Genomic DNA, 26330 nt, shown 5'->3' with positions numbered 1-26330 from the left:
AAGAAGTCTTAAGGAAATGATTTGCCCCAGAAGCCTCGCTTCTCTGCTATCGCATGCGGGCGAGTGCGGAGATCTTTCGATAAGATAAGTTTTGAGGGCGAGCGGGTGAGATTGATAATTGATGAGGATCTAAGGGACTAAGTGCCGGTCTAGGGCTGAACAAGGTTGATTTGACAATGAAATGGGGTTATTTGTCTCAATCACTAGTCACAAATTATTGGAAAGGCAGCTTAATTGCCCAATTAGTTCACCAGATCTTCCACCACGGTCCGCGCGGCCTCTCTGGCAACTCGGCCTCAATGATCTCCTGAAGCCCCGTCTGCATATCAACTTCTTCTGGACGCCACGCCCATGGATCATTCCAGTACATTGCTCGGTGACCAAAGTACAGCACCAAAAAGGCGGGAATGCCGATATACGCGGTGAAGAAATTGCTCACAGACCACTCGGAAGGGAAAAAGACAGTAAAACCGTTGATCAGCAACATCAAAGTTGAACCAGCCATGCCAAAGTAAGCTCCGTATGGCTGGATTCGGGAACGATATGGCATTTCGATACCTTGCGCATTAACTGCTTTGCGGAATCGGAAGAAAACGACGCAACAGCAAATCCAGGAGATGAAACCCGAAGTGTTGGTAAAGTTGACGAACCAGTTGAACACGATGGAGCTCGAGTTGCCTACCGACAAGTAGGCCAGTGCTGAGAAGCAGGCCGATGCAGCCACGGCATAATATGGCACGCCCCATCGGTTGCAAGACTTGAAGACGCTAGGTGCATTGCCCGACACAGCCAGTGAATATAAGGATCGTGATGACATGTATAGGAATGAGTTGCCGGCGGACCAGGCGGAAGTCAACACTGCCGCGTTAACGATGTGATCCAGGACTGGAATTCCGGCGTTCTGGATGCCCACCACAAATGGAGACGAGTTCACAGTCCCGTCGCCGGTCGTCAGCCGCGAAGCGTTGGACGGGCAGATGACGCCAATGGCCAGCACTCCAAAGATATAGAAGAACACGAGACGGTAAATGTATCGTCGGGCGGCACGAGGCACATTGCGACGCGGCGACTCCATCTCTCCACCACTGATGATGATCAACTCGGGGGCGAAAATGAAAGCAATTGCGCTGGAGACTGTGCATTTCAGCAGACCAACGAATCGTCCTGCGTCTCCTGGTACCAAATACTGATTGAAGGCACCGGGATGCTTCCAGTAATGGAAGCCCAGCAATTGTCGATTGGGTCCTCCGCCCCAGAAAAGAATGAAAGACACCATCAGCAGTCCGATCAACGTGATGATCTTAACGCCAGAGAACCAAAACTCGGATTCGCCATAGAATTTCACGGGCAGGAAGTTCAAGGCGATGATCACAACCATCATGATCGAAATCCAAACCGCAATGTTGATGGTCCCGTGCGGGTCCCAGTACCCAATGACCAGTCCAGCGGCCGTGATCTCGTATGGAACCAGAATTCCAAGCGAGTACCAATACAAGTATCCCATCGAGAATCCCAAACTTCTCGAGACATACCGGAAGCCGTGATAGCTCATCGTGCCACCATGGACAGGGAGGTAGGCACCGATTTCTGCGATCGCAGTTACTAGACCATACACCATGGCGGAGATGAAGATGTATCCAATCAGCAAAGAGGCAGGGCCGCCGGTGGCGAGCGACTGGCCTGATGACACAAAAAGACCTATTTGAGATTGACGTGAGTCATAAGCGTCCCAGCAGAACAGCCGCCACTTGGGGAGACAGCTTACCAGTTCCGATCGTGCCACCTAAGGCCATGAGCTGAACATGGCGATTCTTCAGACCACGCTGAGTGGTAGCATAGCGATCGTCTAGAAGATCTGCTTCAACTAGCGTTCTCACATTCCGACCTTTTTCGGTGAGCGGGGAATGGTCGGCCATGGAAGAGGTTTGTTCGACCGTCGCCATTTTGTGTGAACACCAAATATGAATATGGAAGACTAAACCTGCTTCAAGTGGGTTGCCGGTCAGAGACGAGCATCTTTAAAGCTTTCAAGGTGCTGACAAGACCTGCTGTCGGCAAACCCTGTGCAAAGGCCCTGAGCCAACAGGCGACGGTCAAATGCGGGCTTTCTTACCCATGACTGGTCAGGGGCCCCGTGATAAGCTAACCGATGTGAAGGCCAAGCCACTAATAGTCTGGGGTAGAAGACGAGGCTCTAGCGTCGGGCGAAGAAAAGATAAGGCCGAGGTTTTTCATCCTACTTTCTCGCAATCTCTTCTCTTTAACCTAGCCCAGAAGTTTGGCATCTCTCAAAATGTTGCACGTGTGTTTGAACTGTTGAACAGGACCTTGTTCCGGTCCTAACTACTCACCAAGCGCGCGTGATTCTAACTGTGCATCCCTGAGCTTTTGTACGACACGGTCGCTGGAAACAAGTGCCCTTATCTCTATGCTATCCAGAGAACACATGTCACTCGTTGTACTCAGATAACCATCCTCCAGCTCGAAGGTTGTCAGCCACACCGGCAGCTGCCGGTAGACCGGAATTGGCTTTGAAGATTTGAGAAGCCGGAAAGCCTCACTAGACGACCCTTTCTGACAACAGGCTCAGCACCGGTCCGGCCACCGGTCCGGCAATGTATGAAGTGCCTAGCAATTTAGCTCCTCTCGCGTAGGCCTGGGGGCGACGCCCGAAAGCTTTCTGTCTTATCAGCACGCGACAAATATGCAGGGATTATAGCTAGCACATGGAAGAAACAGCGAGCCGGATGGGATACTTGCCACTACGCCTGAGACGGGATAGACTCTAGCGATCGCCAATGACATTGCGTTACCGTACAAGGTATCAGCGGACCAGCTACGGGTTAGGCCTAGACGGGAAATGCTTGCTATCAGGCGTCCAAGCTAGACTTGAAGTGGAATAGCTACGTTCCACAAATTTTCATATGTCAATTACTGGTCAGCGAAGTCGAGATTAAAATCGCATTGGACTTCGAACTCGAACATCGTAAACAAAATATACCGGAAAAGTATAGTGACTCTGGGGGCTCCGCGGACATCATTTGGCTAGGGTCGCATGCCCGTAACCTCCCCGTGAACAGTGCTGAAAAAAGATAAAATGATACTAGACAAGGCCTCTTCTTGGATTTGCTCAGCTTCAAGCATAGAAGACTGTGGGAGACAGTTCATCTAGTCTGAGGCCACATGTATATCATGTTGCGCGGAGGAATATGCCAAACAAGTAGTGGCCATAGGTTGAGTCGCCGTGAACTATCAAAGAATGTCTCGATGTAGCAGATGTCGCTACAGCAGATTTGATCAAGACATTCTTCACATATGGCACTCAACAGCCGAACTTTTTGTCCCAGTGCAATGGCCTGGCACTGCCAGGATCAATTTCAATCGCACTCCCCTCTCTCGCAGCAGTCACGTTGGTGCAGGCAAGATCCTGCACGAAGTCGACAGAGAAACTCATTCACCCGTCCACTGGGCGTATGATTCTTCTATTTCGTCTCAATAGGGAGCCATCTGCCAGGTGGCTCAGAACTTGGTCATTTTGAAAATCCTGGAACAGCTGGATTCGCGTGCAGTGAGATAAAATACCTCTAGAAGATCTTGAGAATATTGCTAGAGCTTTATTGATTCGGTTTGGGTTGTTTTGGTCCTCCTCGTCTGCAAGGTTCTTGGGGTGATTGATATTGGCATTGAGCTTGGCCGTGCGGGAATCTTGTCACGCGTTTCTCATTTCGTCTTTATATTGGTTGGTCGACTCCTTTGCACCTTTGTAATTTACGGAAATGTCATTGGCTTGAGCTCATCAAGGATAGAGCTAGACTAGCAGATTCAAATATCCTGGTGCCTGGGCTTCTGGTGGCTTGCCGTTATCGTCAAGCGTGGTAAAATTCTTGGGGAGGCCAATTCGGAGGGCCTTTTAGCGGGAAACACAGAAACATTTAAAAGGCATTCGGATATTTCCCCCCAATACTTCAGGGATCATCGTGAAAGATATTGCTGAAAACTCACGAAGTTCAGAAGAGTCTATTATCTTCGTGGCTCACTTAGATTGAAGGAGTGGGATATTTTCGGATTTTTGTAGCTAAGCCTACGCTCATTACGGTTTAGCTAATCTCTTAGAGAATGTACTCTGATTGCAGCTGATCTAGGGGACGGGGCAGCCTCAAGAGTTTATGATTGTTCGTCATTTGTCTCGCAAGGGTCTTAGGAACCATTCATTCCTCTCCTGATCTGTCTAGATTATGTATTGCTATTCTCAAAAACTCTCGTTCATGACAAATTTCCTCATTGTTGAGATAGGCGTATCAATCCAGTGCAGACCAAGGGAGCATTCGAAATTCTGTGATGCGTACTTTGGTTCCATCGACTTTTGAGGAACCAGTTCAAAGTAACCTTGTAGTCTCGTCATTAAGGAACTTCAGGCTTATAGAGTGAATCTATTTGTACTAATCTGGCTATATCTGAAGGCTCAATGGATTTGGTCCGTGATAAGTTTGAGGGGCCATATACGCACGTGTTGAGAGGCAGATATTGGTTCACATCACCTGGGCCATTGAATTTGAAGTCAGAAACGGATCCCCGATCCATGCTATGTCTCCCTTTCACTTCATTCAATGTTGAGGCTTAAATACGGAGTAACTCTTACCCCCACTTCCCCGCCATGGACCGCCACTCCCGTGTACTACATGGGTCTGGGATCGGTCGATCGCGGATGAGCTCGGGCACTCCACTTGGATGTTCGCTGTTGTCGCCGAGCTTGCTTTCATCGCATATTCCTCGATGCAAGTTGGCTAGGGCTCCCAAAGATCTGACGCATTTAAACAGCCGCCTCGGACATTGCCTGTGCTAGAAACATCCATGGTGAAATTGGCTTACAAGTCTAGCAGAATCTACGACCACTCAGGAAACAATTAACTGGCACAGCAACCATGAAGGCTCTGATCTACACCGGCTCAGAAAAATTGGAAGTTATGTATCGCTGGATCGGCCATCTAGGCGGCATCGACGCCGTCGTACGCGTACTGCACGCGTCTATCTGCGGCACGGGCCTTCATGTCCTCAAAAACGACGTCCCCGATGCACACCCCGTGCTTCTCCTCGGTCGCGAGGGAGTAGGTGTCGTCTCTTCGATCGATTCGGCTGTTCAGAGGTTGCAACTTGGCGATCGAGAGCTGATCTCCCGTATAACATCGTCCGATGCGTGCCAGTACTGCCAGCGAGTTATCTCGGCGCACTGTCGCACGGGAGGCCGGCAGTTGAGAAAGAATATCGATGGAACTCAAGCCGAGTGTGTTCGAGTCCCCCATGCAGCGCTCTCATTGCATCCCTCGCCTGCGTCCATCGACCCCAAGGCTGCCGTGGCCTTGTCCGATGCCTTAGCCACCGGACTGGAACACGGTGTTCCCAGCTCAAACGTTCAATCAGGGATTCCATGAAGATTACATGTGCAGAGCTCGTTGGGGATTTGCGATTCTTCTCACTGCGCAACTCTCGATGCCGTCGTCTATCGTCAGGGTCGACCTCGGCGAGACACGTCATGAGATGGCCCGCAAGTTTAGCGCTCACGCTACTGTCAGCTCATCCAACCTCGTTACTCAGCAAAGACACATGGATATGACGCAAGGAGAGGGCTTTGAATCATTTATCGAAGCGGTCGGCATCCCTGCGGCTTTTGCAATGTGCCATCATTTCGTCGCCGTGGGCGGCTGGATTGCAAACGTAGGCGCACGCGGGACTAGCGTGGGCCTGCAACTAGAATACTGTGGGATCGAAATATTAGTGAGCGACGGAGACTAGCCGAAAACCCCGAGTAGGAATGGTAAGGCTGATATGCTAGGTATCCACATGTCGCTAGTGAACGTGACAAGCACGCCGCGCCTCCTACGTCTGATGGAGTCCGGAATGTTGAATATCGGCTCCATGCGGACCCATCGTACATATTTCCTAAACCTCAACCATCTCCCGGAGCGATGCACGAAAGCCTCTACAACGTAGAATACAATCAGGTCGGCATCAGGCCATCATGCCCTGAAATTCGCCATTGATTTTGTGTGCGATAGCCAACAAGTCCGGCCTCCACACTGGGGATAGACGGGATCACATCTGACGCATCGGGTTCGGGATTTACTTTATATGTCGTGCACAGTCTCAAACGCTATGCCGGACACAATCCTAAATGCAATTTACCTTCCTCTCATTTTCAGTCCCCCTTTTCACAAGCATATGGCCCCAACACGAGTGGGGTGACACTTATGTAGCATTCGCGGGATGGCTACTCCTAGCGTCGGACGCCGATTATACACCGGCATCCTCCAGGATTGATTGTTAGTGGTGCCTAGAGAGAGGTGAGTGGCCTTGTGCCTAGAATTGTGGTTTGTTCCAGTTCTTTCCATTTCCGAGTTCGCTGGGGATTCGGGTACGGAACCTCGGACCACAAGTAGAGGGCAGCGCCCCTGACATCATAGTTCCCCGGAGTGCAGTGGCGCCTTTGCAGCACGCGGATGGAAAAGTATAAAAAAAAAAAATCGAACAGGGGATATGATCGCTGCAGGGCAAGGCATCAGATAACTCAAAATAACTCAAATCATTCCGATCACTCGTTGTTGCGAGATGTTCCATCATTTTGACGGATAGGGCCGATCTGCTCCGGTCACTGGAGATGAAACCACCGACTCCACCACCAATCATGATTTCCTGAAGTCTGAGCCGAAAATCTCGAGTTGCCACTCCCAAGCCTGGTCTGATTGGCGTTTCCCCAATTGCCTTTCGACGTTAAACCCAACCTAGGTTTGAAGCGAAATCCTATTCTCCTTGGGGCGTTGCGTTCTACTCCACTTTTTGTCCTTTTTTTTTTTTTGCCCGGTTCATTGGGTATGATATTGGTCTCGTTGCGCCTCTAACTGCCTTCTTACCTGTCTTTATTCTTCCTTTTCTCTCCTTCTACCTTTGATTCTATTTTCCTCACGTGCCGGCACAATACCCCGTGGTATGCACACCGTTCGTTCAAGCTCCTAAATCTATAATCGTGATGGCTATCGAGGAGGCACTGCGACGCCCGTCGAGGGCCTCTGTTGGGCGCTCAGAAACAGGACCCGACACAGACAAGGCGGACCGCGGGTTGGAGGACTTGGGATATACCCCAGAACTGGCGCGTAACCGTTCCATCTGGCAGGTCACCTTCATGTGCTTCATCCTGTCGTCTGTTCCCTACGGCTTGTCGACTACGCTATATTATCCCCTCGCTGCCGGTGGCCCCGCCAATATCATTTGGGGATGGGTCCTCGTCTCGTTCCTGATCTTGTGCGTCGGCATCTCCCTCGCGGAAATCACCTCGGTTTATCCCACGGCTGGTGGTGTCTACTACCAAACATTCGTCCTCTCACCACTATGGTGTCGTCGCGTTGCATCGTGGATTTGCGGCTGGTCATACGTTGCTGGAAATATTACCATCACCCTCGCCGTCAATTTTGGAACAGCTTTGCTTTTCATCGCTTGCCTCAACGTGTTTGAATATGCCGATGGAACCGGCATCACCGATAATTTCCAGGCGTATCAGACCTTCTTGATCTTCTTGGCGATTACCCTTCTCACTCACGCCATCTCCGCCTTTGGAAATAAGTGGCTGCCCTGGCTCGAGGTTTGTGAAATATTCCCCCTCTTCTCACGTGCCCTCTTGCCTAATTTGATACTCACAATTTGCGCTCAGACTTTTGCCATCTTTTGGACTATCGCTGGCTTGGTCGCCATTGTCGTATGTTTGTTAGCTGTTGCAAAGGAAGGTCGTCATTCGGGTGCCTGGGTCTTTGGTCACTTTGAGCCGCAGGCCGGCTGGCCAGCTGGCTGGTCCTTCTTTATCGGACTCTTGCAAGCCGCCTATGCCACCTCGGCCACTGGCATGATTGTCTCGTAAGTGATGTGGTTGCTCGTGGATGTGAGAAGAAGTTTGTATTGACATTCATATAGTCTTTGCGAAGAGGTTCAGGAGCCCGCCATCATGGTCCCCAAGGCCATGGTTGGCACGGTGATCATCAACACGATCGCCGGTCTCATCTTCTTAATCCCTGTATGCTTCGTTCTCCCTGATGTGACGATGCTAATCAATCTGGCTTCTGGTCAGCCCACGCCAGTGATTTTCAAGCACGCGCTCGGCAGCTCAGTTGGGGCCTTCTGCCTCATGATTCCTTTGCTTGTTCTCGGCCTCATCTGCGGTGTTGGATGTGTGACGGCTACCTCGCGCTGTACCTGGGCCTTTGCTCGTGATGGTGGTATTCCCGGTTCTGACTGGTGGAAAACAGTCAACAAGAAGCTTGAAATTCCACTGAACGCTCTGGGATTGGGTATGGCGGTCGAGATCGTACTAGGACTCATCTATTTCGGTTCAACCGCTGCTTATAACGCCTTTTCGGGTGTCGGGGTCATCTTCCTGACCACAAGTTATGCGTGCCCGATCGCTGTCTCGCTGTTCTTCCGCCGTCGTGAGGACATCAAGAACGGTAGTTTCAACTTCGGAACCTTTGGTGCGATCGCCAATGTGATCGCTCTCGGTATGTTTTGTTTCCTCTCATCCGGTCGCCCTCTTTTTGCTTATGATATGAACAGCCTGGAGTCTCCTCGCCATCCCCTTGTTCTGCATGCCGACTCTCGAGACCGTCACTCTGCAAGATATGAACTATGCATCGGTAGTATTCGTTGGATTTGTTTCCATTGCTGCCGTTTGGTACATTGTTTGGGGATATCAGAACTACCGTGGCCCGCCTACCGATGCAGTTGAAAACGATAGCGACTCCCCCCTCAGTGCCCGAAGCAACCGCCGAGCTCCCCAAGCTCATTTTCGAAACCAACAGCAAGGCCCAGGCTGAGGTCGATAGCAAATTCTGCGCTGAAGTCGAAAGCGATTAAGCCCATGCTCCCCTGATACCGCGATTGCGCCGCGCCTCCGGATGCGAATTGTTCTGTAGTTCAGCCCTCTGCGAAACCTCAGTTGATGCCCGCCAACCTCCCTACCTCTCGCCCTCTTACCTCCCCTGCGAACTCAACATTTGCCCTCGCGAATGAATACCCCCATCGCATGTTTTCTATAGTAAATCTTCACTTGGGGCGAGGCCCCTCGATGTACATATGCATATTTATGTCCTTTTCCATTGTGCAATTATATACCACTCGTTGCTTTCGGGCCACGGAGAATTCTCATCTCTTCCCTACTTCTTAGTTGGAACTATCTGGTAGGATGTCTGCATTATCCTCGATTTTGCACGACTCCGCCCTACGATTAACTACCTGGCTTGGAAAGCGATTTTGAAAACGAATCACTCGCCACGAAGGGCACTCCCTGACGAATGGCCGTTGAATAGTCTCACGAGGAATGTAGTCTGAACAGGGCGCCATCTGTTCTTTGTGAAAAGCAGTGCGCGAGTATGTCCAGAGTATGTCCAAGTTTTACGCCTCAGGGCGTTGATAGCTGAGTTGTCCTGTGGGTCTATACCGGATTCCACACCACACAGCCGCCTCCGGGAGATTTCAATTGAACTATTCCTTGTCCTACGCGGGACCATCGACTCCAGATCGTCCGCTCCTGGCTGTCGCGATGCAGAGGATGTGAGCCGAGGTCCATAAGCTTTCTACAACAGGTACAAAGGTGACCCTTGGTCGAACTGGGGTAATGTGTTCTTCGGGGGTCTCATTACGAATGATCGTTGCCAAAGCCAGGTCATGACGCTCGTCCCATACCCGATACTCGACCGGCACAGCCAGTCCATTTTAATAGAGAAGCCAGTTCCGACGCTCGACGTTCCATTCGCGGCTTGTCTCGCCAAAGCAGTGTGCACTGGTCAGAATCCATCCACGCGATCGACGCATACCGCGGAGCCAGCCTCATGTTGGGCGAAGATAAGTGTTGATGCTCATGCTCGTACTGTTTGCCAGCCGACTTTGAAGCTTTTTTCCATTGTTAGAGAAGCCGATGCTCGCAATTGATGCTTTTCTTTAGTGCAAGTTGCAAATCAGCCCCTGGAAGCCCTGGGAGCCGCGACTTGGTTCGGGCAATCGCGGGCTCTGCAGGGATCGAGTCTAACACGTCAAAATGGACCGGCTCATCTATCTCCTGGAATCCAAGAACCTTCTTCTCATACACCGGAGTCTCCTTGGACGCCGGTCGCAGGTGTCGCATCCTTCACCTTGAAGCCTTCCTGCTCGTTGGTTTTACCCACCGATTCTTATGAGCCCACGCGACCGGGCTCGGTCCTGATAACGTAAGCACAATCCCAGAAAAGCAAATTGAATCCGCATTTTGGTCCAAAATGCACGGGGATTGAATTAGTAGGTTGGCTTGCTCACGATTTTTGCGCGGGAGCTTTTAGTGCTTGAGTGATCGTGATTAAGGCATGTTGAGCAGGCTCCTAGGTTGCAGAGGTACCGTGCAACACTGCAACACCTGCCTATCACCCGATGTGCTCACCCTTGAAGCCCATGAGCAAACTTAATCTCCACACAACTAGATTCGCCCAAACTGGGTTCTTGTGGATGACAATTGACTCTTTCTATACTTTCGATTGGAATCTTTTCCGGGCTGTCACTCGAGATTGCTGTCCGCATAGGTAGTCACACTCGGGGGGGAAATATATATTGTGATAATTCCAATTCCAAACTGCTAGCTATCCGCGATTGTGTAACATGACACATGAATCCCTTCACCTTCATTGTGTGACCGTGTTCTTCATCCAATCGCAGCGACATGATCAGTCACCAAACATACAAAGTCACTCGTGCCATAGTAGATAGTATTTCCATCATCAGGCGACTCGCCAGTGCTCAGGGTGTCGCCATATTGCCAATACAAGTCTGCCGCGATGCCAGTTGTCTGGAGGGCCGTCTGCTGCCAGGGAGCTTCTACACTGCAGTGATTAGACGTAACACCGTACTCTTCCAACAAACATGGCTTTCCAGCTGCAGCGCATGCTGCACCATGCGCTGTGATCCAGCCGTTACCCCATGCGTCGGTGGTCCCCCCCTTTAGAAAAATTAGGTTAGCCTTGAACCCCTTAACAATTGGAGGAGTCATACAGCTGTCTGGATATAGATGCAACGTGCCAAAGTCGATGGTGTCGATTGCGAGGTTCATGGTGAAGTTGAGACCCTCACTCACGGTGTATGGGTAGCTGCCATCAGACTCGACATCAAGCCCGAATCCCTCTGTGCGACTCGGGTTAGCTAACAGAGACCGGGAGAATGAAGGATCCAACTGACCATCTCCAATGCACACCATGTGCTTAGAATCGAGAGACTTGATATACGCACTGGTCGACTTGACCCAGTTGTAGATGATGGAAGTATCACAGCCGTTGCAGCGGGGCTCGTTCGCCAACTCCCATGCAAAGACGGCCGGAGAGTCATTGTAGCGAGCCACGACCGCTGCGATGTAGTTTCGATATGCACTCTGAGCCTCCGCATTAGTGTACCAACTCGTTTGCGAACCCCCGAATGCCGTTACGTAGGCGGCCATTCCTCCATAGTCGGACCAATTATTTACGAAATTGATGATCAGTTTCACATTGCGCTTTTCGGCAGATGCGACTACGTAGTCCAATCGTTGTAGACCATCGGCACCTGTATTGATGGTTGCAGTGCCGTCTGCAAGGAGCTGATAATAGACCGTCCCCGCGGATGGAACAGAGTTCACGTCGTTGAACCCCCAAACGCGCAGGATGCGCAAGCCAGATTCATTCATGTGATCCAGCACCAGATCAACGTCGTCGTCATCCGTGAGAAAACCGATCCAGTACGAGTTGGAACCGGCATAGTAGCCAGTTTCTCCATCGATTGTAAAGTTGAGTCCGTTAGTGGTAGAGAAGGCAGTCGAAGAGGCACCAGCCGATGTAGTGGAAGTTGACGAGCTGGTCGATTTGCTTGAAGTTTTCGACGCACTGGTGGTAGTCGTCAATACCTTGGTAGTCAGAGTAGTTGTAGTCGTCGTGGCGGTGCCTAGGAGATCGCAACGCTCAATATCGAACCCATGACATCCGGTTCGCGAGTACTCACCTTGAAGACACTGGCTGTACCAGTCATTTTGGTACTGACAAACCCATCCCGCCACGCAAGCGGTGGAACCGGTGTAGCCAGTACCGCCACATTGACCGTAGGGCGCTACTTGTGCCGCAGCCAAGCCAGCTAGAACCAAAAATGCGAGTCGCTGCATTATGTCTGGTGTTCGACCGGAATCATGGACGATCTACGACACTGAGCCTATTTATTGGGGCACAAGCCTGAAGATCGAATGGAATCACGGAGTCGGGTCATGTTCCGTTCTACATTTGGCGATGAATTTGATTGAAAAACAGCGGGGGCCACATGGTATGCATGTCACTCCGTGTTGTTTAGGGTATAGAGGTGGGGAAGCGCGGGAAAGGTGACGGTTTAATTGCGGAGACATACCCATGCTATTTGATTACCTCTCTTTGTATGGCCAATAGAGTCGTGAAGGGTGCACGGTGAATCTGTAAGAGTCAAGGGGGGTTTCTTCAGAGATGGCGATGGCGCACGTCCGACGATCGGGAGAAAGCGACCGTGCGGGGAAGCCATGGTCTCGAGGTTCCGAGGCATTTCGATCCGCGTTCATCAACAGCCGGAACAAGAAATGTTCTAGAATACGTCGAAGGACCGGGAAAAGCAGAGCCGAGAGCTCATCCCGGGATGACTGCTTATTAATGATTGCTTGGTAGCGAACTCATAAGCTTGCTCGCGTCAGATCTCGATCTTGGCAGAGGAGCCTCGATTCGGCCGTGACCCTCTTCTGAGACTTCGTGGCCTGGATCCTGTCAGGGACGAGTCCCGATGAAAACCCGGTCTGTGGCCCGGCCGATGGCTCCATCTGTGGGAGACCGGGAACATCTGCCAATAACAGGCCCGGCATTATCCGAAGTCCAAATTTTTTTTTTTTGCAGTAAAGTCAGATGACCCGGGAACCTCCACACGCCGTAATCCACGTGTGTTGGAAATCGACGTGGAGAATCCAATCTCCTTGGATAAGACCTTCTCCGCGATGTGTCAGCATCCCCGGGAAGTGCGCCGCGAGGGACGATGTTCGACAGACTCTGCTTGTCCCTGACGGGTTGGGCGTCTCCTTTTTCCGAATGGTCGTCTTGGATTCTTTTTGCTTTTACTTGTATTATTCTTTATTCCTATTTCCACTAGCGCCTCTTTTGCTTGAATTCACCAGTCCCCCAAAAGTGCAAATCACCCGCGATCGCGTGGACGGGTCATGAAGATGATCCCGGTCATGGTGCTGTGCAGATTCTTCTTCAGTGACGTACTAGGAACCGTGAGGCGGCTGTGGCGGCGCCACGGACGGGAAGTGAAATATCGTCAGTTTCGCCTGTGCCGGTTATGATGAATGACATTCGGGACCTGGCCGAGTGGATTCCAACCAATTACAGGACACAAGAAAAGGGGGGAAAAACTCTGCGCGATGTAGGCGACGTAGAGACCCTGGAAACACGTGTCGAAGTCACTCCGCGGACTCCGCATTTCCTCCTCCCCCCCCCCACCCGTAGATTTTTGCGGCCTTCCTTATCTGGAGATGGCTGCTTCCGGGGCAGTTTCACCGGGATACGTATACGGCATGGATTGTGGGCAAACCGTCTGGAGGGCCTGGGGTTCGGAAGACCCGGCTCCTTGTTGGTGACACCCCACCAACTTCTCCAGAATATCCTGCATCATTGATTCAACACCGTATGATCGTCGAGTTGAAGTAAATTTTTCCCTCGCGACAATAGAGGTATATCAGTCTATATCAGTCTATGTAGTGAACGGACGGGGGAACGAGATGATCTCGGCCCTGATCAACGGCGACACCGTCAATGCCGAGTCAAGCACGTCTCTCGGGGTCGGCTCGGCCAGTCCCCGAGTTTTGCCACCGAGTGATTCGGACCTCAAAACTGGGCAACTCGGCTATCCGTCTGACTGGTGAACCGCAGCCGATCCCCCTCTTGGAACCAGCTCTGGCTGGCTCATTCCCCTGCTTCGGGTGGGGTTCGTTCGGGTGGTGAGCGAGTCGGCGTCTAGCATATGGGTTTGACAATCGTACGACTCTCCGAGGCACTTGTCGTTGCGCGCGTGGTTTCTCTCCACAGAGTCTCTCCACTTTCCCCCCCAGACGAAGAGTTGGAGCTGTGTTTCGCCTGGGTCTGTGGGAATACAAAAAGGCTCTCTGTCCTCCAGATCCCGGCTTTCTTTTTTCGATTTCCACTGTGGACATTGACCCTTCTCTATTGACCATCTTTTTCTTCATATTGGCAGGGGTTGACTATCCTTCTTCAGCCTTGGCTTTATTACGTATCAAGGTTCTCTGACCAGAGAGGGAAAAAAAAAGAAAAGAAAAAGATTCACCTCCCCCCCGATCTCTTTCATTATGGGTGTTAAATCAACCTCCCATCACGGGGAGTCTGTCACAGCTCCGGCTCACCACTCGAGTACCGATACCTCCTCCCAGAACAGCCCCAAGCAGGAGCCCATGATGCCGGCTGGTGTCGATACGCCTATCCCCCTCATCACCCTGCGGTCCCTCGCCATGGCTCTTTTCGTCTCGATGGGTGGCCTGCTCTTTGGTTTTGATACCGGTCAGATTTCTGGTTTCCAGGAGATGAGCAACTACCTGCAGCGTTATGGTTCAGAGACTGCGAGCGGCGATTATGTCTTCAGTAACACCCGTGCCGGTCTCATTGTCGGTCTGCTCTCCATCGGTACTTTGATTGGCGCCCTGGTGGGCGCCCCGATGGCTGATATCCTGGGTCGCAAGTGGTCGATCAGTGTTTGGTCCTGCATTCTCATCGTGGGTCTTATCGTTCAGATCACCTCTCCCTCCGGACACTGGTGGCAGATGGTCATTGGTCGTTGGGTGACTGGTCTGGGCGTTGGTGGTTGCTCCCTAGTGGTCCCCATGTACCAAGGCGAGAGTGCGCCTCGTCACATTCGTGGTGCGATGATCAGTTGCTACCAGCTGTTCGTCACCCTTGGTATCTTCCTGGCATATCTCATCAACTTGGGTACCCACACCCTCGAGGGCACAGCCCAGTGGCGGATTACCCTCGGCCTGACCTTCCTCTTCGCCCTGATTCTCGGTGGCGGCATGGCCTTCTTCCCTGAGAGCCCTCGTTACGAGTTCCGCCATGGCAAGGTTGACAGCGCCCGCAGCACCTTGGCCAAGCTGTACGGGATCCCGGAGAACCACGTCCGCATCATTGAAGAAATGAATGAGATCCGTGAACAGTTCGAGGCCGAGACGGAGGGCCAGAAGTGGCATGAGTTTATCACCGCGCCCCGCATGTTCTATCGTATCGTTTTGGGTATGGCTCTGCAGACTTTGCAGCAGCTCTCTGGCGCCAACTACTTCTTCTACTATGTAAGCTCCAACACCCCCCCTGATTCCGAATGTTTCGACAACACCATTGCTAACGCTTTCTTTCAGGGCACCACTATCTTCCAAGGTGCTGGTATCTCGGACAGCTTCATAACTCAGGTCATCCTGGGAGCCGTCAACTTCGGCACTACATTCGGTGGTCTGTACGTGGTGGAGAACTTTGGTCGCCGCAAGTCGCTTATCTTTGGTGCTCTCTGGATGTTCGTCATGTTCATGATCTTCGCCTCGCTGGGTCACTTTGTGCTGGACGTTAAGCACCCGGAGAACACCCCCGGTGCCGGCAAGGGTATGATCGTTGTGACCTGCCTGTTCATTACCGCCTTTGCCATGACCTGGGGCCCTATGATTTGGGCCATTGTCGCCGAGCTATTCCCCTCCAAGTACCGTGCGAAGGGTATGGCGTTGGCCACTGCCTCCAACTGGGCTTGGAACTTCCTCCTCAGTTTCTTCACCCCCTTCATCACGAGTGACATTGACTTCGCCTATGGCTACGTCTTTGCTGGCTGCCTCTTCGTTGCCGCTCTGGTCGTTTATTTCTTCGTCATCGAGGGCAAGGGTCGTACTCTGGAGGAGCTGGACTTCATGTACGTCAACAAGGTGGCTCCATGGAAGAGCAGCTCGTACCAAATCCCCCAACACGAGTGGCTTGAAGAGGAGAGCCCCAACGGGCGCAAAGAGCGACAGATGTACCATGCCGAGAACGCATAAGCGTCGCCAATGCACCTTTCGCAATTTGTTTACCTTCTCCGAATCCGGTTAATTCTTATTTGTTTGTATTTTTATGAGATATGTCGATCATGATGCACGAATCCTGCGCGATCGACAAATGCCTTGGGATTTGGAGTAACGAGTTGCATTGTTTTGACGGACAACCCGTCGGGGTATACATTTAGCATTTATCACACGATCCATTGAATTAGAATTTGATAAATCAATACATCACTACATCTGGCTAGTCTCTTTTCTCTCTAATTGTGGTAGTCGCTGGGTGGGATATTCAAGATCTCGGCGCAGAGGGTCATAGTAGCTTCGTCGCGACGCAGACAGTCGACTCGTTGCAATTACCAAATATTTTTTGTTGCAGACAACTATCCTAACGTTGAACGGCTCTACTTCTTACTGTCCAGGATTGAAGTACGAACGCGACCCTGCATTATTAGAAAAAAAATAAAAAAAAAAAAGAAGGGACGAAAGCTGTAGATTGAAAGCTACGAGAAAAGAAAAAGAGTAGAATGTGCGATCTGTGCAGGAAGCCAGAGAAGGCAGAGGCGGTGAGAAACAAACCAAAAGGGCCTTGACCTAGCAATGACCGTGCTGGGTAAAAGGTGTGTTCCGATGACTGGTGTCTTAGCAACGATCGTTAGTTAACGAACCCAACCACGCGATTGTTTTGCGGATTTTGGCACTATGCAGATCATGGAGCCCGAAATTATATTGATAATTTTGATCATGGGGTAACATGCCCGGCAATGAACTTGTAGCAACGCCCGGCTTGGTCTGTACTTTGTGTTTCAACTATCACAACAGAAAAAAAGTCCAACGTGTTTATACTAAAGGTGAAGAAAGATCCCAAGCTTAGACTTGAGGTAACCCTTTCCGAGATGATTCTTTCTACTACTACGGTATAACGCTAGATTCAATGTCATTACAATTGTTGCTAGATTTTCAGGGCAGTCGCTATGTTAGAAATCCCATTTTGAGGAATTTTGAGTTTGATTTCCCCACCCCCCTAATGATTGACGCCGTGAGGAGGATGGCTGCGCCAACCAATTTACAAGTAAAAGTTTAGTGGAACGTCCTTCAAGTGCCCACCCACGAAGAATCTTGTAGCAGCTGCGTGCATACATGATTGTACGTGCTGCAAAATTGCTTTGCTTTGACCAATCGCTTATCTTCTCTCGGCTTTACTCCGGAAGGGGAAACCGGGGGATAAGCTATCGTTAAGTCCGATAGCCATTGAATGAATCACAAGTCTGGCCAGCGCCCATGTCAAAGATAAGGAAACCCTTCCCTTCTTCCTCTACCTTGAAATCCGGAGCAAAAAAAATGGTTGAGATGCAATCACAGTCCTATAGATGTCTCGCCAGGGCGAAATGCTGCCCCTTGGAAGTGGTTTCGGCCACAAGGCCAACTGAGCTCAGCTCCAATGAAATTCTGATTCGCATCAAGTCTATCGCAATCAATCCAGCCGACTTTAAGATGATCGATCAGGGCCACAGGGCCACTACCTGGCCTCTTGTGCCAGGTCTAGATGGAGCTGGTGTTGTGGAGGGCCTTGGAAGCGATGTCAAAAATCTCACGTTCGGGGACAGAGTGCTGGCCCTTTTCACCCCAGGGGAGGAAGGTCCGCTTCATATCAGACATATGCCGTGGTGAAAGAGAAGGATGTGGCCAAGATCCCTACATGGTGGACATTTGAAGAGGCTTCAACACTTGGGTAAGTCGCTAGAATCACCATTAAATCCGTCCTTGACATCGCATCACTCCTTTTGGTGGTCGTGAAAATGCAGGTTTAACCAATTCTATTCGCAGGGTCTCCTATTTGACAGCTATGATGGCTCTTGGGATTGGTCTGAAGACTCCGTTGCCGTTTCTGAAAGGTGGCCCAATAACAGGATTCAAGCCCTCGTCTGTTCTCATTCTTGGTGGCAGCTCTGCCTAGGGGCCGCCACAACCCAACTGCTTCGGCTAGTATTCCCTGGTTGCTTAATCCTCGCCACAAGCTCTCCTAGACACCATGAATATATCAGAACCGTACTGGGAGCCGATGGTGCCTTTGATAGAGGCTCTTCATCATTGGTTGAAGACATAAAGTCAGGAACCCCAGGTTCTCGAGGAGTGGATGCGATAGTTGACGCGGTTGGCGCTGGCGCTACACAAAGAAATGTGTTCGACACATTTGACCCAAGCGGGTCCAAGAAATATGCGCAGGTGTGGACCGGTGACGAAGAAATTGATGCCCCTAGCGGTGTAGAATCCATTCTGTTCAGAGGCCGAGACCTTCCAAATCTGCCAGGCAATGAGAACATCATGGAATCATTGCACAAATTGCTCGAGGAAAAGAGATACAAGTTACCCCTTCCGGTGCATACAGTGGGTCACGGATTTGATGTAGTTGAGCGAGGCCTGAACATGATGCGACAGGGTGTGAGCGGACAAAAATTAGTAGTCACTGTGTAGTTTACATAGGCAAGCTCTATTTTTTGAGCATTGATGCCACCAAGCCCCCCCGAACAGTGTGCCAATGTACATGAGTGCGCTTTGTTGAGAAACTTTGGAACTTTGCTGTGCCCGACTGGGACAGACTCCATCGATGACGGTATGCGTATTCATTGAACAGCGGACAGGAAGACTCAACACGCACTAGAGCCAAACAATCGGGCAATACTAATAAGTCGAGTGATGAAGATTAACTTGATTTAAGATGGTACCGCTTTCCTGTACAGTAATTCTTGAAATCGGCTATACTTCCAATACGAATTCCATCTTGGCTTGCCCAGTGAAGCACTGTGAAAGCCAATCAATCTTCCGTGGTTATTAATTGTAGGAAGCGAAAATCAACCTGCAATTGCCAAAACAACAATTCTCTTTTGGATGAGCTATGTTCCACTATGAGTCAACTTCACTGGCCATAGATCAAATTACTCAGCCAAACGCTTCTCGCCAATTTCGCCCGCCGACTAATTGGAGCATCGGGCACAAATACATCAAATCCATGCCAGCAGCCCGGCCACACATGTAATTCGGTGGATACACCGGCCTTCCATAGTGCAGATGCATAGTCTACATCTTCGTCTCGAAAAGGATCAGCCTCGCCAACATCGATAAATGTTGGTGGTAGACCACCAAGATCCTTGGCGTGCGACGGAACAGAGTACATAGTAGCATGCTCGCGATTCACACCCAAGGCATAATTGCAGGCGTCGATGCTGTTTGATTTAGTCCATGGAGGAATGTCCCCGAATTGCTGCATTGAACCAGTTGCATTGCTGTCATCAAGCCAGGGGTACATCAGCAATTGGCCATGTACCCTCGGCCCTGAGAGATCGCGTGCTAGCAAAACCACACCAGCAGCGAGATTTCCGCCAGCCGAACCACCGCAGACTATGATTTGAGCCTGGCTGATACCCAGTTCCTGTGCGTTCTCACTCATCCACACAAGTGCCGCGTAGCTATCATGCAGCTGTGCTGGCTGCGGATGCTCAGGGGCAAGGCGGTATTCTGCAGAGACGAGAACCACACCGAACTCTTCGACCCAGCCTAGCACACTTGCAAGTCCCATGAAGCGGTTTCCGCTGCAATGCCCGCCACCATGGATGTGTAATACTCCGGGGGCTAGTTGTCCAGGTTTTCGCTGGGTCTTCGGGCGGAAAACCGATGCTCTCATGGGACCCTGTCGGTCCGGGAATTTCTCGCTCTTCGTGAAAGATGACATTTTCCTTTCCTCGAATTGTGTCTTCCAGTGAGAAATTCAGCAATTTCCGACGAATGGCGAGATTTTCTGCTGAACCGATCTCTTCGTTTGGAGGGAATTGATTGAAAACTTCAGTCAGGTCGGAATGAAGGGGCGGACGGCGAAGACCAAGTGACATGATTGGAGATTTCTTTTCAGCGAGCTACTCTCAGTGAAAGATAAGGTCTGAATGTATTGCAAAGACTTTCTGAAAGGTGTTGGTTGGGACAAGAGGATATGGCTCTTCTGAAATAAAGAGCCGCTGCATTCGTGATTGCTAATGCTTGAATTTCTTAGGCAAAGAAGTCGCCGAGGCTAGTTAACTACAATTCTCATGTCTGGCCGCCGGGGAGACTTTACATAACCACAGCTGAGTGTCCGATTATGGATTTCTCCGAGACGGATAGATTTTTTATGATAAGCGCCAAGGAAGCTAGCTAACTAGCGATGGAACGGTACATAAGGGCAGGCGAAGAATTCCGTCCACAGCACGATCAGGTCAGAATATAGCCTTATTCGAGATAGTGTGCTTGAAATGGGGCACTCAGAAACTAAGAAAGAAAATGGAGGCAGAATGGATTTCGAAGACCACTGGAAAAGCGGACTCTTCTCTTCATGGGTCAGTACAAGTACACTAGTCTGTGGTACAACCAGGGGTGTAGGAGAAGGCCGCGCTGCATGAAAGGGGAAGATTAGTATGAGACTGGCTGGAGGTAGAAAAGCATGCAGACGAGCTTGCCAAATCGCTCTACGTCGCGATTCTGGATGGTGCATTAGTACATCATATTATAACGATGACTCACAATGGCAATACTTTGAATACGACGTGACTTCTGCTGGAGCTGTAAAGCGGTGAGCTATACTGGATTAGCGCTCTTCGAATTTAGTTCCGAGAGTCAAGTCATGAGATATTGGCGGTATGACCGATTTTGACAAATACTGTATGCAAATCTCCCAGGCAATTGAAACCCCCGTGGAGCATGTAGCCAAGATATAGGAGGATATCAAGTAAGAGTAGGAGGACGAAAGCCATATATTAGCTGCTAAGCAATTCCTACGGTCTTTCGCGAGAAATGAGGTGGGATGTGTCAGAATATGTGGACCACATTCGCCTCGAGTATAAGGAGCGAAATAGTCTGACCGAGAGAATATGCGACAAGGTTTGGAACTTTGCACCCAGACAATGCCTCTACTGTTATATATAGCGCTCGGCCCTGGTTGGGCGTAGACAGATTGAGACAAAGGGAGTTCCACGAAACATGTATCTGGGTAGCAATAATCTGCCGGGAGGCACCGCCCATACCAGCCGTGCATGCCGAGGCCGGGGCAAAAATGGGGGCGAACTTGATAATTTACAACCTATGGAAAGCAAATGAAGTTAAATGTTGGGCCAGAATAAGTCCCACCCTAGTTCATCAATAGAACAAATCATGAATCATGAATCATGAATCATAAATCCAGAATCCTGTCAGCGCAATGGAAAGCATCAGATGGACTGTAAATAACCCCCGCACTGTTTCGGATGTCAATGGCAAAACTTGGAAAAGTTGGCAGGGCCAACCTGGGACCTATAAGGAGGACGATCAATGGTGCACCAGGGTCGGCAAAATTCTCCCGCACAAATCCGCGGTTCAACGCGCGGCTTCCAGACCCCTGCGCTCAGCATCCCGTTTGGTCTAGTCCAATCTATGGTCTAGTCCAATGTGCTCCGGCCCCGGGACCCTTTTCGCCTAGACTCTGGCTTTTGCCCCCCGTGTGAAACCAAGGATTGTTCCGGTTCTGTACTCGTTTAATCCAAGGTTCTTGCCGCATGGTTCCTGGAGATTGAAAAAAAATCGAAAAAACAATGCTCATTTCCATTCGCCCCCTCCGTCCAGTTTCATCGTGAAGCTTCCATTCTCTCCATGAATCGTTCTTCATGAGTCGTGAGACGATCATCGCGGTCGGATGCGCGTTCCTATCGCCGTGCAGCTCGGGCTGCTAGTCCTGTTGACAACTCTCGTGGGCATCGTGGTTCTCGCCGTGGCAACAGTAAGAAATCGCGTCTCTCCAAACGGTCGGTAGGATCGGCATACTGACCAAATGACTAGTGGACCACAACGTACGACTTTGTCGTGGATGTCAAGTACGCGTCGCTGTCACTCCAGAACTGCTACCTTTCAGATTTCCCCGCATGCTGACCATCACCAAGAGCCGAGAGCCTAGAGCTTGTCGCGACGATCAAAGCCAGCCAGATCGCCTCTAATTTAGATCTCCTCGAAGTCACCAGCAAAACCATCTCCACGCGTCTATTAGTCCAGGCCGCCCTACGTCGCTATTATGAAGGAAATACATCCGCGAGTAATTGGGCGAGTTCGATCACGGACGTTCAATCGGCCCTCGGGGGCAGAGGGTATCTTGATCTCTATCAGGCAATTCTCTTTGCCAGGAGCGGGGAGGTGACCCAGGAGAGGCTGCTCAGTGTGACCAGTGCCACTGTTCCAGAGATAGTTCTTCCATACACCCACACCAATGGAAGTAAGGTACTCCTGGGATCGGATGATGGGGGTTACCCTCCGTCGCTCTACCCCAACCTCACCTACACGAAATCGGCCAGCGACAACTCAATCACCGTCCATGCCTTTCCCGACTATCCCCTCGGATTGACATCTGCCTTGCTTCTTGGGCCACTGAGAGTCAACGACTCCTTCTCTTCTCGTCTCGTTGACGCTCCCCATTATCAACAATACGTCGGACACCGACCTGCTTGGTTTTATGACGTGAGTGAGGGCATTTTTCGATCGCAAGGCGTCAGGGGTTCCATGGAAAGTCATACTAATAAAGTTATAGCATCGTTGCCAGTGCGGCAAACGTCCAGAGCGTTATTACCTCTCGAGATGGGCTTGGGAACACGGGCCAGATTCTTCTGATCGGCCCTTCCCGCGCGGAGAACACGTTTGCTTCCTCTGCCCAGCCTGCTACGGCCACCACGCCCCCCAAAGCCGCAGCGCTTGCTCAAGCGGAAGTCCATTATGTGTTCGAGCCCACACCTTTACCTGGACAAAGTGGTCGGCACCGTGGAATCTCCACCGATACGTCATGGCCGCTTTCGAAGTATAAAATGGCTCTGAAGCTGATGCTCGAGTCGTATGAGAACGAGAACAAGTCCATTAGTGAGCTTTCTACCACCAATGAGGAGGGATACAATGTTGCCGTGGGTGCCGTTAGGCCTGCGAGCTCATTGGTTCAATGGATTCTGATCGTGGAAGAGACGCACAATGAGGCGTTCAGCCCGGTGGCTCGACTCCGGAAAATCATTCTTGCTTGTGTTTTTGGAACAGCGGGACTGATCATTCTCATGGTGCCTATATTGACGCATTTCGCGGTGGCCCCGATCCGCAGGCTACGTGCGGCAGCCCAAAAGTCAGTGAAACCGGAGATCCCTGCACCGCTTTCTAATCCCCAGCTCGAGAAACGAGATTCTCAAACCACCGACGACGTCGGAGGGACTTTAGGTTCGATGGAAGAACAGGTCAATGAAAAGGGTCGGCCTGCCATTTGGGCGAAGCGCCTTCGGGCTCCGCTTCATAGACTAAACAGCTCAGCCAACGTTCGCGACGAGGGCAGTCCTCGCCTGTTCCAGATTCCGGGAAGAGTCAAAGAACGCAATCATTGTGTGACAGACGAGCTGACGGAACTGACAAAGACATTCAATGAAATGTCGGATGAACTGACGATTCAATACACCCGTTTGGAGGAACGGGTCGCCGAACGAACTCGAGAGCTGGAGAAAGCAAAATTGGCCGCAGAAACTGCCAACGAAAGCAAAACTTTGTTCATTGCCAACATTTCTCATGAGCTCAAGACACCCTTGAATGGAATCCTCGGAATGTGTGCTGTGTGCATGGGAGAGGATGACCTCTCTCGCATAAAGAAATCGCTTCAAGTTGTCTACCAATCCGGAGATCTACTTCTCCATCTGCTCAATGATCTGTTGACATTCAGTAAGAATCAAATTGAGCAAGCCATTCAGCTGGAGGAGAAAGAGTTCAAACTCTCCGATATCCGCTCTCAGATTGCGATCATTTTCCAAAACCAGGTCCATGAGAAACAAATCGACTTCAGTGTCACCTGTATGTCCGTCGACAACTCGCAGCACGCCCATGTCAATTTGTGCCTCGATGAAGGTGCCGAAGGGACAACTTCAGCCTCTCACCCCGAAGCCGGGAATCTCATGAACATGGTCCTCTGGGGAGATCAGCACCGAATTCTTCAGGTGCTGATCAACCTGGTCAGCAACAGTCTCAAGTTTACGCCCGAAAACGGCAGGGTCCAGGTTCGTATTCGATGTGTCGAAGATGAAACTGGCTCCACAGCCCCCATAGCCGCAAGGCGAACATCGCGCTTGCCAGCGCTTAACCGACCAAACACCCAGAGCTCTACAGAAACCACTGCGGAGCCCAGGCAAAGCTTATCAGATGGAAGACAGCTCATGTTCTATTTCGAGGTGGAAGACAACGGGCCTGGTATACCTGCGCACTTGCATCGGCGTATCTTTGACCCGTTCGTGCAAGGAGACTTAGGATTGAATCGCAAATATGGCGGCACTGGCCTGGGTCTGAGTATCTGCGCTTAATTGTCTCGAATTATGGGCGGTGCCATCGTTCTCGAGAGCGAAGAAGGCAGAGGGTCTACCTTTACATTGCGCATACCGTTGACATTCGTCAAGCAGGCGCCTCCTAGTACCCTATTTTCAAGCTCTCCGGGATCAAGAACACCAAGTGTTTTGTCGTTGGAGGAACTCTCTCACGCTACGAGGACTCCGTCTAACCATGGGTCTCTCAGGAGTGAGCAAGTTGCCCCTGGTTTTGAAAAATCCGACATTCAACCTCGATTAGTTGGTCTGAGCCAGCCATTTTTCACCCCAACGATCCCTTCCTCGCCTTCGTCATCTCCTTCAAAACATCTTATGCCGAGCAACGGACAGGTGCAAGAGGACGGCCCAAAGAAAATTCGCGTCTTGGTCGCCGAGGACAATAGTGTCAATCAAGAAGTGGTTCGACGGTACGACTTACCGAATCCTACTTTGAATATGCGAATACTAACTTGTCATAGAATGCTTGCCCTTGAAGAAGTTTACGATGTGACAATGGTCAAGGACGGCCAGGAGGCATTTGACACGGTCAAGGCAAATATGGAAAAGGGCCAAGTCTTTGACCTTATCTTTATGGATATTCAGGTATCTATATGACACCAAAGTTCCTTTCTGAAAAAGAGACTAACAGATATAGATGCCAAACCTTGATGGCCTTCAAAGTACACGACTTATTCGAGAGATAGGATACTCGGCACCCATTGTCGCACTTAGTGCCTTTGCAGAAGAGAGCAACATCAAAGATTGCATGGACTCTGGAATGGATATGTTCATCAGGTTAGTGTTCCACACGTTCAACGTGACTACCAAGGATGCTGACAACTTCACTTAGCAAACCCATTCGACGACCTGCTTTGAAACAAGTGCTGAACAAGTTTGCGACTATTCCTGAGGAACCCGAGATCGGGCCATGCGAGTAACATGGCTCGGATTGCATGTATACATAGCCTAGTTTTTAATCCGAGCATTCATCATTCAATTTGTCTTGAATCTTTCAACTTCATTGAAGGGCAGTGTTATATCTGCCTCCACGCCTTAGGACCCTGCCCTAGAGTGACTGTTTCCATGTCGCCGCCAGTCTCAAATACTGGGATCGGCCTTCCCAAGGCCGGGAACTAGCGGGCTGACGGACTGGTCAAAGAAAGAATGATCAATCGTTGGGCTTCCCACGTTCGCAGGCTAAAATACAGATTTCAAGGATATCCGTTCTTCCCCACAAGTGATGGAGGAACCAGGTGATCGCAAGTGGGTGCAGAGGTCGCTGCAAGAGTCACGTGACTTTTTCGGCAGATTTGGCCCGTGCTCATCGTAAGTATGTAATATTGTAGGGTATGCCCTAGTAACCCGGTAATTCACCCACATAAATTATTAGTCTCTTTCTATTATTATCCTAATTACCATAGAACGCGTAATAGATTTGACCTAGCGGGCCTATGAGGATCGTACCCTCACTAAGCTTATATAGATTAATTCTGAACCTAATACGGAATTAGCGAGCGAGTATATTAATGAGTTTGAAGACTGGCAAGAATTCTAAGTAGCAATTCCTGACCCAGATAAGGTGAATATATATATTGACGATAACTAGATCTAAATTAGTTTTAAACTAATTTATTTATAGCTAGTTTATATTCTAACACTATTAACCTTTTATCCGACCTACCCTATATTAGCTGCAATTATTAAGTATATACCTTTACTTTCAGAGTATCTAGAAACTTATAAGGAAGGGTTTGCCTATATCGTAAATATTAAGAAATCTAGACCGAATAAGCTACGAGCTATAATAAAATCTATTAGTAAATAACTAGTTATTAACTATTAATAAATTACTTACTAAC

General features: G+C 50.3%; 9 protein-coding genes across 9 annotated transcripts; 6 read left to right on the top strand and 3 right to left on the bottom strand.

Annotated features, from left to right (window-relative positions):
• Positions 1–247: 247 nt before the first annotated feature.
• Positions 248–1943, bottom strand: N7477_001273 (proline permease PrnB; the record flags this gene model as incomplete). Its single annotated transcript, XM_056962936.1, has 2 exons — positions 248–1698; positions 1766–1943. 2 exons carry the CDS (start codon positions 1941–1943, stop codon positions 248–250), a joined length of 1629 nt encoding a protein of 542 aa, XP_056825855.1.
• Positions 1944–4922: 2979 nt separating this feature from the next.
• On the top strand, positions 4923–5988 carry N7477_001272 (uncharacterized protein; the record flags this gene model as incomplete). Its single annotated transcript, XM_056962935.1, is given in 3 exon segments — positions 4923–5408; positions 5419–5772; positions 5791–5988. 3 exon segments carry the CDS (start codon positions 4923–4925, stop codon positions 5986–5988), a joined length of 1038 nt encoding a protein of 345 aa, XP_056825854.1.
• A 1033-nt stretch (positions 5989–7021) lies between these two features.
• N7477_001271 (putative amino acid permease) lies at positions 7022–8852 on the top strand (the record flags this gene model as incomplete). Its single annotated transcript, XM_056962934.1, has 4 exons — positions 7022–7630; positions 7700–7899; positions 7957–8537; positions 8593–8852. The coding sequence occupies 4 exons, from the start codon at positions 7022–7024 to the stop codon at positions 8850–8852; spliced, it is 1650 nt and encodes a 549-aa protein (XP_056825853.1).
• Positions 8853–10705: 1853 nt separating this feature from the next.
• On the bottom strand, positions 10706–12184 carry N7477_001270 (uncharacterized protein; the record flags this gene model as incomplete). The annotated part of the gene is made up of 1 exon (XM_056962933.1): positions 10706–12184. The coding sequence occupies one exon, from the start codon at positions 12182–12184 to the stop codon at positions 10706–10708; it is 1479 nt and encodes a 492-aa protein (XP_056825852.1).
• Positions 12185–14395: 2211 nt separating this feature from the next.
• N7477_001269 (sugar porter family MFS transporter) lies at positions 14396–16111 on the top strand (the record flags this gene model as incomplete). Its single annotated transcript, XM_056962932.1, has 1 exon — positions 14396–16111. The coding sequence occupies one exon, from the start codon at positions 14396–14398 to the stop codon at positions 16109–16111; it is 1716 nt and encodes a 571-aa protein (XP_056825851.1).
• Positions 16112–17449: 1338 nt separating this feature from the next.
• Positions 17450–18065, top strand: N7477_001268 (uncharacterized protein; the record flags this gene model as incomplete). The annotated part of the gene is made up of 3 exons (XM_056962931.1): positions 17450–17703; positions 17739–17840; positions 17936–18065. 3 exons carry the CDS (start codon positions 17450–17452, stop codon positions 18063–18065), a joined length of 486 nt encoding a protein of 161 aa, XP_056825850.1.
• A 960-nt stretch (positions 18066–19025) lies between these two features.
• Positions 19026–19838, bottom strand: N7477_001267 (alpha/beta hydrolase; the record flags this gene model as incomplete). Its single annotated transcript, XM_056962930.1, has 1 exon — positions 19026–19838. One exon carries the CDS (start codon positions 19836–19838, stop codon positions 19026–19028), a length of 813 nt encoding a protein of 270 aa, XP_056825849.1.
• Positions 19839–21938: 2100 nt separating this feature from the next.
• Positions 21939–24471, top strand: tcsB (putative sensor histidine kinase/response regulator TcsB/Sln1; the record flags this gene model as incomplete). The annotated part of the gene is made up of 3 exons (XM_056962929.1): positions 21939–21957; positions 22050–22615; positions 22714–24471. 3 exons carry the CDS (start codon positions 21939–21941, stop codon positions 24469–24471), a joined length of 2343 nt encoding a protein of 780 aa, XP_056825848.1.
• A 12-nt stretch (positions 24472–24483) lies between these two features.
• Positions 24484–25086, top strand: N7477_001265 (Two-component system protein B; the record flags this gene model as incomplete). The annotated part of the gene is made up of 1 exon (XM_056962928.1): positions 24484–25086. One exon carries the CDS (start codon positions 24484–24486, stop codon positions 25084–25086), a length of 603 nt encoding a protein of 200 aa, XP_056825847.1.
• Positions 25087–26330: the final 1244 nt, after the last annotated feature.

This window comes from Penicillium maclennaniae (genome assembly GCF_028827695.1).
Source record: "Penicillium maclennaniae strain IBT 15551 chromosome Unknown utg000002l:1.0-2354659.0:1.0-2356205.0, whole genome shotgun sequence".
In the NCBI taxonomy this organism is placed as follows: domain Eukaryota; kingdom Fungi; phylum Ascomycota; class Eurotiomycetes; order Eurotiales; family Aspergillaceae; genus Penicillium; species Penicillium maclennaniae.
Note: the sequence above shows the minus strand (reverse complement) of the source record. Positions and strands in the feature narration are given on the sequence as shown.